Source organism: Lepidochelys kempii, chromosome 1, assembly GCF_965140285.1.
Source record: "Lepidochelys kempii isolate rLepKem1 chromosome 1, rLepKem1.hap1, whole genome shotgun sequence".
Classification (NCBI taxonomy): domain Eukaryota; kingdom Metazoa; phylum Chordata; order Testudines; family Cheloniidae; genus Lepidochelys; species Lepidochelys kempii.
Window position 1 is genome coordinate 23,126,806 of NC_136380.1, and position 17,081 is coordinate 23,143,886.

At 47.1% G+C, this 17,081-nt stretch overlaps 1 protein-coding gene across 22 annotated transcripts in view; it reads right to left on the reverse strand.

Moving 5' to 3' along the window:
- PICALM (phosphatidylinositol binding clathrin assembly protein) overlaps positions 1-16,190 on the reverse strand; it is a 119,333-nt gene extending 103,143 nt beyond the window's left edge. For 10 of the 22 annotated variants that reach the window (XR_013635580.1, XM_073336480.1, XM_073336348.1 and 7 more), the window contains exon 1: positions 15,763-16,189. Coding sequence is in view for 17 of the 22 variants with exons in the window: in XM_073336480.1 (XP_073192581.1) it covers positions 15,763-15,892 (130 nt within the window). In the remaining 5 variants the exon portion in view is untranslated. Of the gene's footprint in view, position 1; positions 2,475-3,414; positions 3,493-15,762 lie in introns of all 22 variants that reach the window. The other 12 variants (XR_012157972.2, XM_073336420.2, XM_073336372.2 and 9 more) reach the window with 4 other exon arrangements.
- Positions 16,191-17,081: the final 891 nt, after the last annotated feature.

The following is a 17,081-nucleotide window of genomic DNA, read 5'->3' on the forward strand; positions in this document are numbered from 1 at the left end:
CCTTTTTACTGTGGAGACGCCATACTGCTTTCAACAGATGGTGCAGTAGGACTGCTAACTGCCGTCATCGAACCACCGCTTCAACTCTGCTCCTCTCCTGGTGCCATGAATCCACCTCACAGGTCCTCTATATGACCGTCATCATCCACCGCTTTCACTGCAACTCTGCTCTCCTGCTCTTGTCTCACCATACCAAGGCGAGTGTGCAGCCCGCTCAGCTCAGCTCACCGACACTGCCACTGTTGTGTCCTGGTGCTGCTGGCAACAGACGGTGCAGTAGGTCTGCAAAACTGGTCATCCAACCACCGCTTCTGCTGCAACTCTGCTCTCATGCTCGTCTCAGTAGCGAATATCTCCATGTTGGCTGTCATGGGCTCCCGCTGCAACTCTGTTCTCCTGCTCTCATGAATCCACCTCACCGGTCCTCTTGTCACTCTCTATAAATATCTACTCTCATGGCATCCATTGTCAGCCATCACTTCCGCTGCAACTCTGCTCTCCTGCAGATGCCATACCACGGCAAGCATGGAGCCCGCTCAGATCACTACAGCAGTTATGAGCATTATAAACACCTTGCGCATTATCCTGCAGTATGTTCAGAACCAGAACCTGCAAAGGCTGGCGAGGAGGCGATGGCAGCATGGTGACGAGAGTGATGTGGACATGGACACAGACTTCTCTCAAAGTATGGGCCCCGGCAATTTGGACGTCCTGGTGGCAATGGGGCAGTCTCATGCCATGGAATGCCAATTCTGGGCCCAGGAAACAAGCACTGACTGGTGGGACTGCACAGTGTTGCAGGTCTGGGATTATCCCAGTGGCTGCGAAACTTTCGCATGCATAAGGGCAGTTTCATGGAACTGCCCTCACAGTTCACAAGCGAGTGGCGATAGCCCTCTGGAAGCTTGGAATGGCAGACAGCTACCAGTCAGTCAGGAATCAATTTGGAGTGGGCAAATCCACTGTGGGAGCTGCTGTGATCCAAGTAGCTAACGCAATCAATGACATGCTGCTATCAAGGGTAGTGACTCTGGGAAATGTGAAGGTCATAGTGGATGGCTATGCTGCAATGGGACTCCCTAACTGTGATGGGGCGACAGACAGAACGCATATCCCTATCTTGGCACCGGACCACCTTGGCAGCCAGTATATAAACCGCAAGGGGTACTTTTCAATGGTGCTGCAAGCACTGGAGGATCACAAGGGACGTTTCACCAACATCAACATGGGATGGCTGGGAAAGGTACATGACAGTTGCATCTTCAGGAACTCTGGTCTGTCTGAACAGCTGCAGCAAGGGACTTACTTTCCAGACCAGAAAATAACTGCTGGGGATGTTGACATGCCTAAAGTTATCCTTGGGGACGCAGCCTACCCCTCAATGCCATGGCTCATGAAGCCATACACAGGGACCCTGGACAGTAGGCAGGAGCTGTTCACCTATAGGCTGAGCAAGTGCAGAATGGTGGTAGAAAGTGTATTTGGACATTTAAAAGCGTGCTGGCGCAGTTTACTGACTTGGTTAGACCTCAACGAAACCAATATTTCCATTGTTATTACTGCTTGCTGTGTGCTCCACAATATCTGTGAGAGTAAGGGGGAGACGTTTATGGAGGGGTGGGAGGTTGAGGCAAATCGCCTGGCCGCTGATTACACGCAGCCAGACATCAGGGTGATTAGAAGAGCACAGCAGGGCGCACTGCGCATCAGCGAAGCTTTGAAAACCAGTTTCATGACTGGACAGGCTATGGTGTGACAGTTCTGTTTATTTCTCCTTGATGAAAACCCGCCCCCTTGGTTCACTCTTCTTCCCTGTAAAGTCAACTGACCATCTCCCTTCGAACACCGTTTGTAGAGGCAATAAAGTCATTGTTGTTTCAAATTCATGCACTCTTTATTAATTTGTCACACAAATAGGGGGATAACTGCCAAGGTAGCCCGGGAGAGGTGGGGGAAGAGGGAAGGACAAGGCCACACGGCACTTCAAAACTTATTGAATGCCAGCCTTCTGTTGCTTGGGCAGTCCTCTGAGGTGGAGTGCTTGGGTGCCTGGAGCCCCGCCTCAGCGTTCTTGGGTGTCTGGGTGAGGAGGCTATGGAACTTGGGGAGAAAGGTGGGCGGTTACACAGGGGCTGCAGCAGCAGTCTGTGCTCCTGCTGCCTTTCCTGCACCTCAACCATACGCTGAAGCATATCAGTTTGATCCTCCAGTAGCCTCAGCATTGCATCCTGCTTCCTCTCATCACGCTGCTGCCACTTCTCCTCTTGCTCCCACAACCTCTCCTGTCCTCGTGTTCATTTTGTGCTTTCCTGGACTCTGACATTGCTTGCCTCCATGCATTTTGCTGAGCTCTTTCAGTGCGGGAGGACTGCATGAGCTCAGAGAACATTTCATTGCAAGTGTGTTTTTTTCGCCTTCTTATCTGCGCTAACCTCTGGTTGAAGATGATAGGGGGAGCACTGAAACATTTGCAGCTGTGGGAGAAAAAAAGGGAGAGTAGTGTTTAAAAAGATACATTTTAGAGAACAATGGGTAGACTCTTTCATGGTGAACCAAGCTGTTAACATTACATTGTACATGTGCTTTCGGTACAAGGTTGCATTTTGCCTCTTATATTGAGGGCCTGCCGGTTTGGTGTGAGAGATCATACATGCAGGGAGGGGCAACAGAATTCGGCCTGCAGGCAGTCATGGTCTTTTGGCTTCTTTAACCTTCATAACAGGTGGGAATGGTTTCAAACAGCAGCGCCCTCATTTCCCATACCAAGCACGCACTGGGTTGTCCCTTTAAAATGGGTTGTCCCTTTAAAAGGAGGGGCTGCAGTTTTTGGGTTAATGTGCAGCATAAACCCAACTAACCCCCCCTCACACACACAATTCTCTGGGATGATCGCTTCATCCCTTCCCCCCACCGCGTGACTAACAGCGGGGATGATTTCTTTTCAGCCACAGGCAAACAGACCAGCAGGAACAGACACCTCTGAATGTCCCTTTTATAAAATTCCCCTAATTCAACCAGGTGACCATGAATGATATCACTCTTCTGAGGCTAACACAGAGAGATAAAGAACAGATGTTGCTTGAATGCCAGCAAACACCGGGACCATACGCTGCCATGCTTTATTATGCAACGATTCCAGACTACGTGCTGCTGGTCTGGCATGGTAAAGTGTCCTACCATGGAGGACGGAATAAGGCTGCTTTCTCCAGAAACCTTTTGCAAAGGCTTTGGGAGTACCTCCAGGAGAGCTTCACTGAGATGTCCCTGGAAGATTTCCGCTCCATGCCCAGACATGTTAACAGACTTTTCCAGTAGCTGTACTGGCCGCGAATGCATCCCAAGTCTTCAGGGCAAATCAATCATTAAACACACTTGCTTTCAAACCATGTATTATATTTTCAAAGGTACACTCACCAGAGGTGCCTTCTCTGCCTTCAAGGTCCGGGAGCCCACCTTGGGAGGGTTTTGGATCCAGGGTGATACAGTTCCTGGCTGTTGGGGAGAACGGTTTCATCCTCCTACTCATCATCTTCCTCATCCCCTAAATCCTCATCCCTGTTGCATGAGACTCCCCCCTTGCAGGAGTCCACGTACGGGGTGGGGCAGTGGTAGGGACACCCCCTAGAATTGCATGCAGCTCATCATAGAAGAGGCATGTCTGGGGCTCTGACCAGGAGGGGCCGTTTGCCTCTTTGGTAGGCTTGCCTGAGCGCCTTAAGTTTCATGTGGCACTGCTGTGGGTCCGTTATAGCCTCTGTCCTTTATGCCCTTGGAGATTTTTTCAAATATTTTGGCATTTCGTCTTTTGGAATGGAGTTCTGATAGCACGGATTTGTCTCCCCATACAGCAATCAGATCCAGTACCTCCCATTTGGTCCATGCTGGAGTTCTTTTGATGTTCTGGGACTCCATGCAGAGCTCATCAGCAGAGGTGACCATGGTCACCAGTGCCACACTGGCCAAATAGGAAATTAAATTCAGAAGTCCCAGGGGCTTTTTCTGTCTACCTTCCTAGTGCATCTGAGTTGAGAGTGCTGTCCAGAGCTGTCACAATGAAGCACTCTGGGATAGCTCCCGGAGGCCAAAACCGTTGAATTGCGTCCACGCTACCCCAAATTCTGTATACTGTAAGGTATTATTCATAAATGTCTAATACTTTTGAACCGTGCAAAGCTCTTGGTCTAAACTTGAGGCAGTGAGTTCCCCAGTTTAATTATTCAACATGAATACATTTTTCAAAGGTTCCAAAGACACAGGTGCCGAAGTAAAGCGTCCTACCATGGATGACAGAATAAGTTTTTCACTGTTTTTCAAGGGGACAAACTCCTAAATCACTTTTGACACTGATGAAAGGAAACTGTTTTTCACAGGGTAAAGTTTTCAAAAGCTCTCATACATGTTGCCTTTCAGTTTCATTGGTGACCCCTTAATCTCGCATTACATCTCACTCCTTAGATTCCCGACAGAGTTACTTGGTAAAAAATAAGCTTCGGTGGTAGGCAAATGAAAGAAGCTTGCTCCTGTTTCACTATTTGAGAGAAGTTGTTCTGAGTAAATAGGAGCACCCAAATAACTTGACAACTCGATTAGCAGTCTATATCTCCAGTACGTCTCCAAATTAAGCAGTCTTAATCATTTAAGGCTGCACACCACTGGTGCCTGCATGCAAGGAATGTGTAGCTACACACTGCAGCAAAAAGCAGGCTGAGCACACACTGCAGTATGTAGCTACACGTCAATGAAAGGCCTCAGTGGCACGAGATGCCTTTCCTGGCTACCTCCTCCTGCCAGAGCCTTCCTGATGTTGGAGCCTTTCCCCATGATAGGGAAAGACTCCAGCAGTGGGGAAGCAGAAGGACACGACACTGCTAAATATAGCAGTGTAGACAAGAGAGGCACCAGTTGGTCTCTACACAGAGAGCCGTGATGGGTATAGGTGCATCTTTAGTCGCATAAGCTGTGCCTCACTGTCTACACTGCCATTTATAACTATGCTACAAGGTGTGCAGGATAGACATACCTCAAATCTCTAAGCCAGGGGTGGGAAAACTACAGCCCGTGGGCCACATCTGGCCTGCTAGCTGTTTTGATCCGGCCCTTGAGCTCCCGCTGGGGAGCGGGGTCTGGGGCTTGCCCTGCTCCGGCGCTCCAGCTGGGGAGCAGGGTTGGGGGCTGCTCCGCGTGGCTCCCAGAAGCAGTAGCATGCTCCCCCCCTCCGGCTCCTACGCACAAGGGCAGCCAGGGGGCTACAGTCCGCATGCTGCCCACACCTCAAGTGCCGCCTCCAGGAACTGTGGCCAATGGGAGCTGCAGGGACAGCGCCTGTGACAGGGCAGCACGCAGCAGTACTGCCTGGCCACGCCTCCATGTAGGAGCCAGGTAGGAACATACCGCTGCTTCCAAGAGCTGCTTGACGTAAGCGCTGCCCAGAGCCTGCACCCCTGAGCCGCACCCCTTCACCCCAGCCCCGATTCCCCTCCAAACCCCTTGGTCCCAGCCCAGAGCACCCTCCTGCACCCCAAACCCCTCACCCTCAGCCCCACCCCAGAACATGCACCCCCAGCTGTAGCCTGCACCCCAACCCCAATTTTGTGAGCATTCATGGCCCGTCATACAATTTCTATACCCCGATGTGGCCCTCAGGCCAAAAAGTTTGCCCACCCCTTGTCTAAGCACATACAGGTCTTCTCATGCTTCTAGTTTTAGTCATCCTTCTCTGGATGCTTTGTTTCTACTATGTAGCTTTTGAGATGGGTTGATCAGAATTGAATAATGTTTAAGGTGAGTGTGTACCATCGATCTGTCATGGCATAACTTTCTGTATTATTGTATATACATCTTAACACTGATTTTTTATTTTTACCACTTCTCACTGAACAGAGATCATCACTGAGCTATCTACAATGTTGTCTAGATCTTTTTTCTGACGATGTAGTCAGTTCAGAACTAATAAATATGTGCAATTCAAATTATTCTTTCCCTTCAGCATGATCTTGAGTTCCTCCCACCTTCATTTTCACCTGCCACTGTACTGTCTATTCACTCCCCTCCCTAGCTCAGTAATAAACAAACACTAGCCCTATTTTGGGGCATCCTATTTTAACCTTCCATATTATAAACTGAACACTTACCACATCTTCCTCTGTCAAACAACATCTAATCCAGAACAGAACTTTACATCTCATTCCTTAGTTTCCTTTCAAAGTTACTTGGGGAAAAAATAAGTTTTGGTCCTAGGCAAATGCAAGATACTCGCTCTGGTCTCCCTCTTTGAAAGAAGTTGCTCTGAGACAAAAAAGGCAAAACCCTTAAATATATGCCCAGCCCAGTGGCAGATTAGCCACTGGGCCAACACGACCCACACCCAGGGGCCTGGGGCAAATAGGCGACCACTCCGCCCAGCACTCCTGCCGGTGAGCAGGGTCAAGCTTCTCCTGTTCCCCAGCAGGAGCACCGGGTGGGCGTGGCAAGCCCCTGTGCACCAACCCCTGGCAGGAGCGCCAGATGGAGAGGCGGCAGGCCCCCACACCCCAGCCCCTTTTCCCCAGCAAAAGTGCAGGGGAGGGACTGCACGCAGAAAGGGTGGGGAGAGGCCACGACCTGTTCTGGCCCAGGGCCCCACAAAAGCTTAATCCACCTCTGGCCCTGCCTCTCCTATGAAAAACACATCTTGGCGATAGCATGAAAGTAACCCATTGGTCAAGCTATGCCATTCACTATACCAGGAGGGCTTCCTTTCCATGTCTGTCCCTCCCTCTCATTCAATAGAGCTATTTCTTCATTTTTATTGGACTTAGGAGGGCAATTTTTATAGTCATACCTTTTAATTTATTTTGATTTTGTTTCACAGAAACCGAAACATCTTGGCAAACGAGATTTTCATAAATGTAGAAACGTCTCAGCAGTCCTTCAATTACCCTATCACTGACATGGCAATGGTAATTTTAAAAAATACATATTTAAACACTACTTTTGTCTTGTAATTGAGGCAGGTTGCCCCACTTTTCTAAGGAAGCGACAAAGAACTATTTACATTTAGTTTTAAAAAGATCAATCAAGATCCTAGATTTAGCTCTTGCATTGGGCACCGTTAAAGCACGCCGATAGATTCGGCATTTCAATTTCTGAAAAGCATTGATGCTGAAAGGCCCTTCCTACTACAAAGTACCTTAAACCTGTGTAAGGCCTTCCAACGTATATGGTAGTTGCAGCTCTGAAGTCTGCATGAAATTGGAATTTATATGGCAAAGTTAGCTTATTACAAGACTACACGTTAACTTTTAATTTTATCGAAATGACTAAAACATCTGCCAGTAAGAAAATATAACTAATGCATGCACTGCAGCTGAGGCCATTCACTAGAGGCCTCGTCTATATTAGAAAATGTTTGCCAGTATACCTAGTGAAGTTAAAGCAAAGGAGGCTGTAAATGGGGAAAACCCAAGGGAATGAAACAACATAGATAAGTTACAGAGTAGCAGCCGTGTTAGTCTGTATCTATAAAAAGAAAAGGAGTACTTGTGGCACCTTCGAGACTAACAAATTTATTTGAGTGTAAGCTTTCATGAGCTGCAGCTCACTTCATCGGATGCATACAGTGGAAAACAGAGGGGAGATTTTATATACACAGAGAACATGAAACAATGGGTGTTACAATACAGACTGTAACAAGAGTGATCAGGAAAGGTGAGCTATTGGGGGGGGAGGAGGGAGGAGACGGGACAACCTTTTGTAGTGATAATCAAGTTTACAAGGACAGTGGGAGGGGAAATAAACAAGGGGAAATAGATAAGATTGCTGCTTTGAAGGTGTGTTTCTTAGGCTAAGATAACAATGGCTGGGCCATCAGTGGGGGAAGGAACTACCTGTATAGCTCCATCCATGCTAGAATGGTTTACTCTTTCCAAGGATATAAAGTCTGGGATAAAACAAGATCTAAAACCTCAAAGTCCTAGAAAAGGAAGAACTGGAGGCTAGCAACCCCATTCAGAGATTCAGACTTCTTCAGCCAGGGCAGCCTACTTCTCCCTAGTGATGGAGTTAGCTGGGCAGAGGATGATTTACCAAGGTGTAAATATTACTCTTTTATGTAGGCCTGCTGCTATTTTTATTCTTTGCATCTATGAGGAATGAATAAATAAAGGATACATTTACCCTATCTTAAGCCTTAAAACATTTCACACACTTCAGCTGTATTTTTTATTGAGAAATGGTTTTTCTGAGCTATATTTTGATCAAAAAATTCAAAAATGTCCAAAATCAACATTGCTGCTGTGATCATGCCAAACAGTTTAGTACGTGCAGAATGAAGTTTGAGCTCCAGTTCTCTATGAATTGCTAAAATCAGAGAACTGATAAAAACTGTGGCATAATCTAATACTCTCAACCATCCCTCCATCTCTCCCAAAACACACCCCAAGTACTACTTTAGTCCATGTTCTTCCAAGGTTTATAGATCTACCTGTCACTGGTCGAAACTCTTTCCATCAGATAGCATGAACGAAGAAGAGAAAGAGCTACTGTGCCTTTCAAATGCTTGTTAAGAAAAAGAAAAATCCACCAGAACAGAAATTGAAACTAAAGGTGAACACACACTGAAATGTGGACACAATACACCAATTAATGAAGAGGTCAGAGGGAGGGCTCAGCACAGAAATATAAACAAACCTTTCAAAAGCATCTTTATAGCTAGAATAAAGTCTTTGCTTTTGACACCCCCAAGTTATTCTGTGACATTAGATACTAGACTTCCAGGACTATCATCCACAGCTGACATACAGCCATTACTGGGTGAAATTAAGAAGCAGCTATACAGCAATACATAACACAACAGTTTAGGGAAGGAGGAATAATGTATACATTTGCAACTGGAGTAAGAATTTAGAAAGAAATTCCCCAAATTAAAATTAGTCTATATTAGTGAAAGACACCAATTTTTAATCGAAGTGAAAGATGAAATATTTTAGGAATCATGGCACAGAAATTCAAACACCAAAAGCTGTCCATTGAACAGGTGTCACTGTCTGAGATTAGCTAACACGGAAGCAACACTGAAGTTAGAGGGAAAAATAATAATTACATTTTTAAGAGCTAAGGAAATATATTTATTGTTGAATAACATATCATGTTATTCAACAAACAATAATTCCTCTATTTTACAAACAGCTGGTTGTAGGTTTAAGACAACAGTGTAACTAAGAATAAAACAATATTATGGCTTCAGCCATAAAACATGGATGGAGACATATCATATGAATCATAAACCTATTAAATGGACTTTCCACTTAGTTTTAGGTTCTCCAGCAGTCAGTCCAGGTTCTCAAAGCTGCAACATTTGGGACGCAAACATTACAGCAGAGTATTTAGTTCAAAACAAATCAACAGTTTTATTGCATTTTTAAAAATAGTTTCATGAAAACATTTTTCATCTGAATTTTGTAAAAACTATCAAATTTAAGTTGTGAGTGTTAAGCATGTTAAAAATTCCACTAGCAAAGGTGTTTGGTAATATAGAACAAAAGCATCATTTTAGATAGTTAATGTTGTTTATACCAAATATACTGAAGAAATGCAAAATTTCAAAGTATTAAACTGACGTTTCACAATTTGCATTAAAATCCCTCTAGTTTCTAGCCAAGCAGGAATGATGCTGCTAAGTTTGTATGTAGTGCTGATTTTAATGCTGAAAAAGTAGTTTTCTTTTCATCTCAACTCCAAAGAATTCCTCAACCTCATCTCAGAATGTCACACAAAGTTTCCTTCTATAAATTTTTTTTCTATAAATTCACAAAATAGGATTATCACTTGGCATGCAAGTAACGATGATCACTTTTGGATGTTGGTTTCACTAACAAATAATTCTGTTCTCATAAAACAAATGAGAACTGTCAATGCTGATTAGAATGCCAACAATATTAATTACATTTGTGAAATTCCATCATGTTCAAAGGAAATCCATTACAACAATATGTTAGAAAAGGAAACAGAGTTTGTTTCAGACTACAGAATTGCTTCTTGGGCACATAATACCATCTCACTGTGGTTCATGTGAGACAAGTGTTACTAATGATCGATATCCACTGCTGACACAGTGGGTGCCCTTATACACTTGACACCTGCAGTAGCTAAACTGGAAACTACTACAAAATACCATAATAAGTGTACATACAGAGAATACCAGAGAGCATTTTTAAAGGGTGCTGACTTTAGCACATCTAGTGCTAGACAGCAGAACAGCTGCTTATATCTAATACTAAGGGTTCCTGAGGGAGAATAACTGAACACTTCTGTTTTGGTGAGGAGGAACCACATGCACGCGAAAGGGGAGCAAATTACAATAAGTTCTACGAAAAGTTCAGCCCAATAAAGCAATGCCGCCAGAAAATCTAATTCCAGTATCGGAAAATGAAAGATTTATGGAAGAGTCAGATCATCTGAACTTAGATTCAAGATAGAATCCCCTTTTTTAATGTTTTGACCTTTGTGTCTCATTTGCAAGACAATGACCCATCTGAACACATTTCTGATATGAATCACAGAATCAAAACCACAGGAGTCAGAGATTGAGGACACCTATTAAGACTTCTATTCCACCTTCCAGACACTGCAGCATTGGTCCCTCCAGTACATATTCTAATACTTTGTCCTAGAAACTGAGGGGCTGAGTTATTTTTGGTGTAGCAGGACCAGTCATTTCATGCCTTAGGCTTCTACAAGCTGTCATTTTCCTTAAAAAATAAATATTCTGATTGGGTTTAATACCTCTAATAGTCCATACAAACATTACCTCAGCAAAAGAACTTTAGGAATGGTTAGTCAGTCAAAGGTAGATTTATTCATTGTACATTTTACTATGTTTCTTATGTCACTTTGTGAAAAGCTTGCCTAAATAAAATTAAATCCAAAAAAAAAAAGCACATCAATTACTTCAAACTATTGCCCTATTGCTCACCTGGACTTCCAATGCCCAACCTGTTGCAAACATTTTGTAACATGAATTGTCTGTTAACACAGACTTGAGTACCACATTAATAGTAATTATACTAAAACTGTTCTGAGATTAAAAAAAGGTGTTAACTGCTGACCCATCACTAGTCATAATATAAAGCAAACAGAAAAATATGCACTGAGACATCTTCTCCAAGATCCACTTCTATAAGACTAAATGCCAGAGTATGCCAATCAATATTCAAAAAATTCCATAACACTTTACATACAATGTCAACCACTATCACAAAAATGCCCTACAGATTCTAGTAGAGCTGCTTGCTTGAATTATGTTCTGAAACGCACACAGAACCTGTGAAATAGCAAGAAAAAGCAACTAAAACAATTTGATGCCAAGTTATTCAGCTACATTTAGCTAAACATTCATTGCCTAGATATTGCTTTCAAATCCACTGCGAGGGTGATCCTTAACTTTTAGGGATCTCCCTGTGCTATGCCAGCAAGGTAGTAGTTCCAAATTATTACTTCTCTTAAAGAAAAAACTTGAGTTGGCAGGAAACTGGAGTGAGTGATCAAGCATGCATAACAATGGATATATTAAATCATTCTCAAAACACAAAGCAATGTTAGCAAGCTAACACAGAAGAGGAGGCTCTTACTATAACACAGAGAGAGTAGTTTGCCTTTTTTGAACACTTGGCCACTTAAATCTATTGTAGTAAGGTAAAAGGGGATGTTATTCTTAAACTGGAACTATTTGGAAATGGTAAACAATGTAACATCTGTTACTGAACTACAAGGGGACTTCCAAGATTCCTAACAAGCACGTATGCACATTATACTAGACCAAGTATATGTATACAGAGTTCCTGCACAACTGAAACAAATTTAAGAAGACCACATTGGGACAGGTTTATCTGACCTTATTAGGATTCATGCATAAATTGACTTAAGACTGCCGATAAAAGATCAAGCTTTCAAAGAAATATTAAGCATACAAATACTACCAAAATGTGTACTTTGGAAAAATGCATAATATTTTACAGGTAGATTGAATTCTCAAGTATTTTAGTAGCTTAACACACACCTCAAAACTCTCCCAGCATTTTATTAATATCATTTGGTAGTACATCTTATTGATGATCTCCACCATGGAGTTTTTATAAAATGCAACCTTTAAGATGGGAAGGAGCAGAAAAACAATTTAATGTTGGATAAACATTATCCAATATTTGCAGTATTTGTCATTAAAGTATTGTTACTTTGTGCTCCAAATGTAAAATCTCTAAACAACCTAATTCAAATTAAATCTAAACCTTTACTTATCATACAAATTAACGAGAAACAGTTCTCAGAATCAGAGGCCGGAGATGGAAATGGCCTATTAGGTCATACAGACCTGCAAAAGAATGTGAGGAACCTTTCCTGTGCAGCTTTGCTGGAACAGCACAAGATATTAAGGTTAATGATGGCCCTATTAAAAGTCAGACCATGTTGTAGCTCAAAATTGCATCATTATTGAACAAGCTCAGATTTCTGTTGCCTCATCAACTGAAGATACCTGGCATAAACATAGCAAGTGTTCTACAGATGAAGATGCAGAAACTCAAAAGAACCTGAGAACTGATTCAAGCTAAAGACAACAGCTGCAGAACCAAGTAACACACTGGTGATTTAAACAAGAAAGTCACAGTTCTTGTATGCTGATAAAGGCAAGACTAGATGTTCCTGAAGTCGTCCAGGGAAAGCTAGGAAAAGTGATATAAAGCTACCATCATATAGGAATTCAGAAAGGAAGATGGACGAATAGCTCAAAAAAAAAATCACAATTCTGTCATTATCCAGATTTGCACAATAACCAGCTATCATAATTGGCCTTCAGAAATATCTCAATGAACTATAAACTGGGACTTCAGGTGATCCTGCAACGCAGACCAAAAATATGAAGCTGGTAAAGTACTGTGACATCACCAAAGCAAAAAAGGAAGAGAATCTGTCAGAGAACAAAACAACAAAAAACTAACCAACTTATTTGCTGCTGTATTTCAAGAAGGTTGATCTTATGTTTGAGGCACTGGACTAGGATTCATGAAATAGGTTCTATTCCCAGCTCTTCCACAGACTTCCTGTATGACACTGAGCAAACCACTTAATCTCTGGTTTCAGAGTAGCAGCCGTGTATTCGCAAAAAGAGTACTTGTGGCACCTTAGAGACTAACAAATTTATTTGAGCATAAGCTTTCGTGAGCTACAGCATCCGATGAAGTAGCTCACGAAAGCTTATGCTCAAATAAATTTGTTAGTCTCTAAGGTGCCACAAGTACTCCTGTTCTTTTCACTTAATCTCCGTCTATGACCTTTATCTTTAAAATGGAAAAAAATACTTCCTTTCTCCCCCTCTATTTAAAATGTAAACTGTCCTATACTGAGAATGTCGATGTGTTTGTGCGGTACACAGCAAGCTTTTACTAATTGTATTATTGTACCATCTAGGAACTGAACTGACACACGCATGGTGTGAAAATACAATAAACTGCTTAGTCTATCAACTTCAGTTAATATTACTGCTTTGATAGAAAGATGTCCCTCACAAATGGTCAAATAGTATTGTAAGAATGTGGTGGGAAGGAATAGGAGGATTTATTAGGGACACACTTATCAGTCCAGGTGCATCTTTTGGGGGCCTATGATTTTATGGATTGAGGTGAAGGCAGAGAGCTGAGCTATTCAAAGTCTACATGCTGCACTTCGTCTGCACAGCAAGGTGATTTCAGGAATGGATGCTGATGGTCATAGGTTTTGATGTCAGTATAGGTATATTCGTAGTGCAGAAGTTTCTTCTTGAACTTCATAATCTCATGTCTTAAGAAGGAGCTGGCAACCAGAGGTAGGCTTTTGTTGGGAAATTCAAAACATAAAGCACCTTCTAGCCGAAGATTTGTATGAAAGATGATGCCCCTGTACACAGTACAAAGGACAACGCTCATATGAATCCCAACAACTTCTCCTTTAACAGCAGCTCCTTATGGTGGGAGAGTTGCTCCTGGGGACTCTAGTAAAGCCCTCCACCCTCTCATTTGTATTGGCCTCTGAAAAGTAGTTGAATTCACCTGTTGTATGTGGGGGAGTTTCAGTTACTCAGAGTACACATGCTTCTCATGCCCTCCCTCTCATGTTGTGCCTTGGTCAGGGGGCCCAGCAGAAGCCCAAGGGGAAACCCCTAGTTACTTGCAATCCAGTGGTCCCATGATTCCCTATGTGTAGAAGCTAGATAAGTATTTGAACATTTTGGTTACTTGCAACCCAGGTGTTCTACCATACCCCGAGGATGGGTGGAAAATGTTCAAGATGCCCCTATCAGGCTCCCAGAGGAACCTCTCCTGCCCCCACTCACAGTCCCCTCGGCCCCTAGAGGGGACCTCTCCTATCCCCCACTCACAGACCTCACGGCTTCCGGAATGAACCTCTCCGGTCCCCCCGTTACTCACAGACCCCACGGCTCCCAGGGGTGAACCTCTTGTGCCCCCCGCACCCGTACTCACAGTCCCTACAGCCTCCGGGGGAACCTCTCCCCCCACCCCCGTACTCACAGACCCCCACGGCTCCCGGGGGAACCTCTGCCAGTCCCCCGCACCCCGTTACTCACAACCCACCCCCCCGCTACTCACAGACCCCCAGGTCCCCAGGGGAGCCTCCGCCACACACACCCCGCTACTCACAGACCCCCAGGTCCCCGGGGGAGCCTCCGCCACACACACCCCGTTACTCACAACCCCCCCCCGCTACTCACAGACCCCCAGGTCCCCGGGGGAGCCTCCGCCACACACACCCCGCTACTCACAGACCCCCAGGTCCCCGGGGGAGCCTCCGCCACACACACCCCGCTACTCACAGATCCCAGATCCCCGGGGGAGCCTCCGCCACACACACCCCGGTACTCACAGACCCCCAGTTCCCCGGGGGAGCCTCCGCCACACACACCCCGCTAATCACAGACCCCCAGGTCCCCGGGGGAGCCTCCGCCACACACACCCCGCTACTCACAGACCCCCCAGGTCCCCGGGGGAGCCTCCGCCACACACACCCCGCTACTCACAGACCCCCCAGGTCCCCGGGGGAGCCTCCGCCACACACACCCCGCTACTCACAGACCCCCAGGTCCCCGGGGGAGCCTCCGCCACACACACCCCGCTACTCACAGACCCCCAGGTCCCCGGGGGAGCCTCCGCCACACACACCCCGCTACTCACAGACCCCCAGGTCCCCGGGGGAGCCTCCGCCACACACACCCCGCTACTCACAGACCCCCAGGTCCCCGGGGGAGCCTCCGCCACACACACCCCGCTACTCACAGACCCCCAGGTCCCCGGGGGAGCCTCCGCCACACACACCCCGCTACTCACAGACCCCCAGGTCCCCGGGGGAGCCTCCGCCACACACACCCCGCTACTCACAGACCCCCCAGGTCCCCGGGGGAGCCTCCGCCACACACACCCCGCTACTCACAGACCCCCCAGGTCCCCGGGGGAGCCTCCGCCACACACACCCCGCTACTCACAGACCCCCAGGTCCCCGGGGGAGCCTCCGCCACACACACCCCGCTACTCACAGACCCCCAGGTCCCCGGGGGAGCCTCCGCCACACACACCCCGCTACTCACAGACCCCCAGGTCCCCGGGGGAGCCTCCGCCACACACACGCCGCTACTCACAGACCCCCCAGGTCCCCGGGGGAGCCTCCGCCACACACACCCCGCTACTCACAGACCCCCCAGGTCCCCGGGGGAGCCTCCGCCACACACACCCCGCTACTCACAGTCCAGGTGCTTCTTCTTGGGCCCCATGACCTCGTGGGTCGTGGCCTTGCAGACGGTCTTGGAGACGGCCGAGCCGGTCACGCTGTGTTGCGCCGCCGTGATGCGGTCGGTGAGGCTCTGGCCGGACATGGTGCCGCGGCGCCGGGCTGGGACGGGACGGGACAGGGGGACCGACCCGCTCGGACACGTCGCTCTGCCCCGCCGCAGGCAGCTGCGCTCGGACACGTCGCTCGGCGCCGCTGCGCTCCGCCCCCGGGGACGGCCCTGTCACCCGGGCAGCGCCCCCGCCTCCTGCCCCCCGCCCCCGCCCTTCGCTGCTTCCGCTCGGCCGGGGTCGGGGGACTCACGCACACTGGGCGCCGCAGGAAAATGGCGGCCGCGCAGCACCTCCCCGGATCGTTCCGGGCCGCCCGAATCACGTGACTAACCCTCCCCTCCCCTCCCCCGGCCCCGCCCCTCACTGGTCACGTAGCTCCCTCTGCTCCTCCTCTCCCCCAGCTCACGTCACGTGACACGCCTCCCTCCTGGCGCAACAAGGGGGAAGCGGGCCCAGGAGGTCACGTGGTGCTGGGCCGCCTTCCCTGTGCCTTCTTAGCGCCGGCTGGGCTGGGTCGCGGGCGGTGCCCTGGTGCCAGCCCTTCTCGTGCTGAGGCTGCTGAGCCTCCCCAATCACCAGCGCTGCCTCGATTGGCTGGGACCTTGGACAGGTCCCTGAGTGTTGCGATACAGCAGTTTGTAAAAGTGGGGTGTCAGCACGATCTAGGGTGACCAGATGTCCCGATTTTATAAAGACAGCCCCGATTTCGGGGACTTTTTCTTATATAGGCTCCTGTTACCCCCCCCCACCCTTGTCCCGATTTTTCACATTTGCTATCTGGCCACCCTAGCGCGATCCCATGTCCGCCGGTGTGCCCCTGGCAGCTGTGTAAGGCCCTTGCTCCTCTGGTGGGGACTTGCCAGCCCCTTGTCAGAATTCATCCCGCTGGCTCTGTCTGCAGCATTCAGCGCCTCTGATCACAAAATGCCCCTCCCGCCTCCAAGAAGCTACAGGAGGGAATGTAAGTGCCAAACCCACAGGCCCACAAATGTTCTTCTTTCACTTCCAGAACTGCTTCCTGAAGGGTTCTTCCAGACTGGGTCAGTGCCTGCACCTCATCCACGGGAAGTCGCTAGGCTGGGGATTTGATATGTAAAGTGAACACAGAATGAAAGGGAAGCCGCGGGTAAATGATGCTCTCAGCTCTATGTCTCTTTTACAGGATATGTAAAAGTCCTTGGAGATCTGCACCAGGATGAAAGATAGCTGGCTAATGCTGAA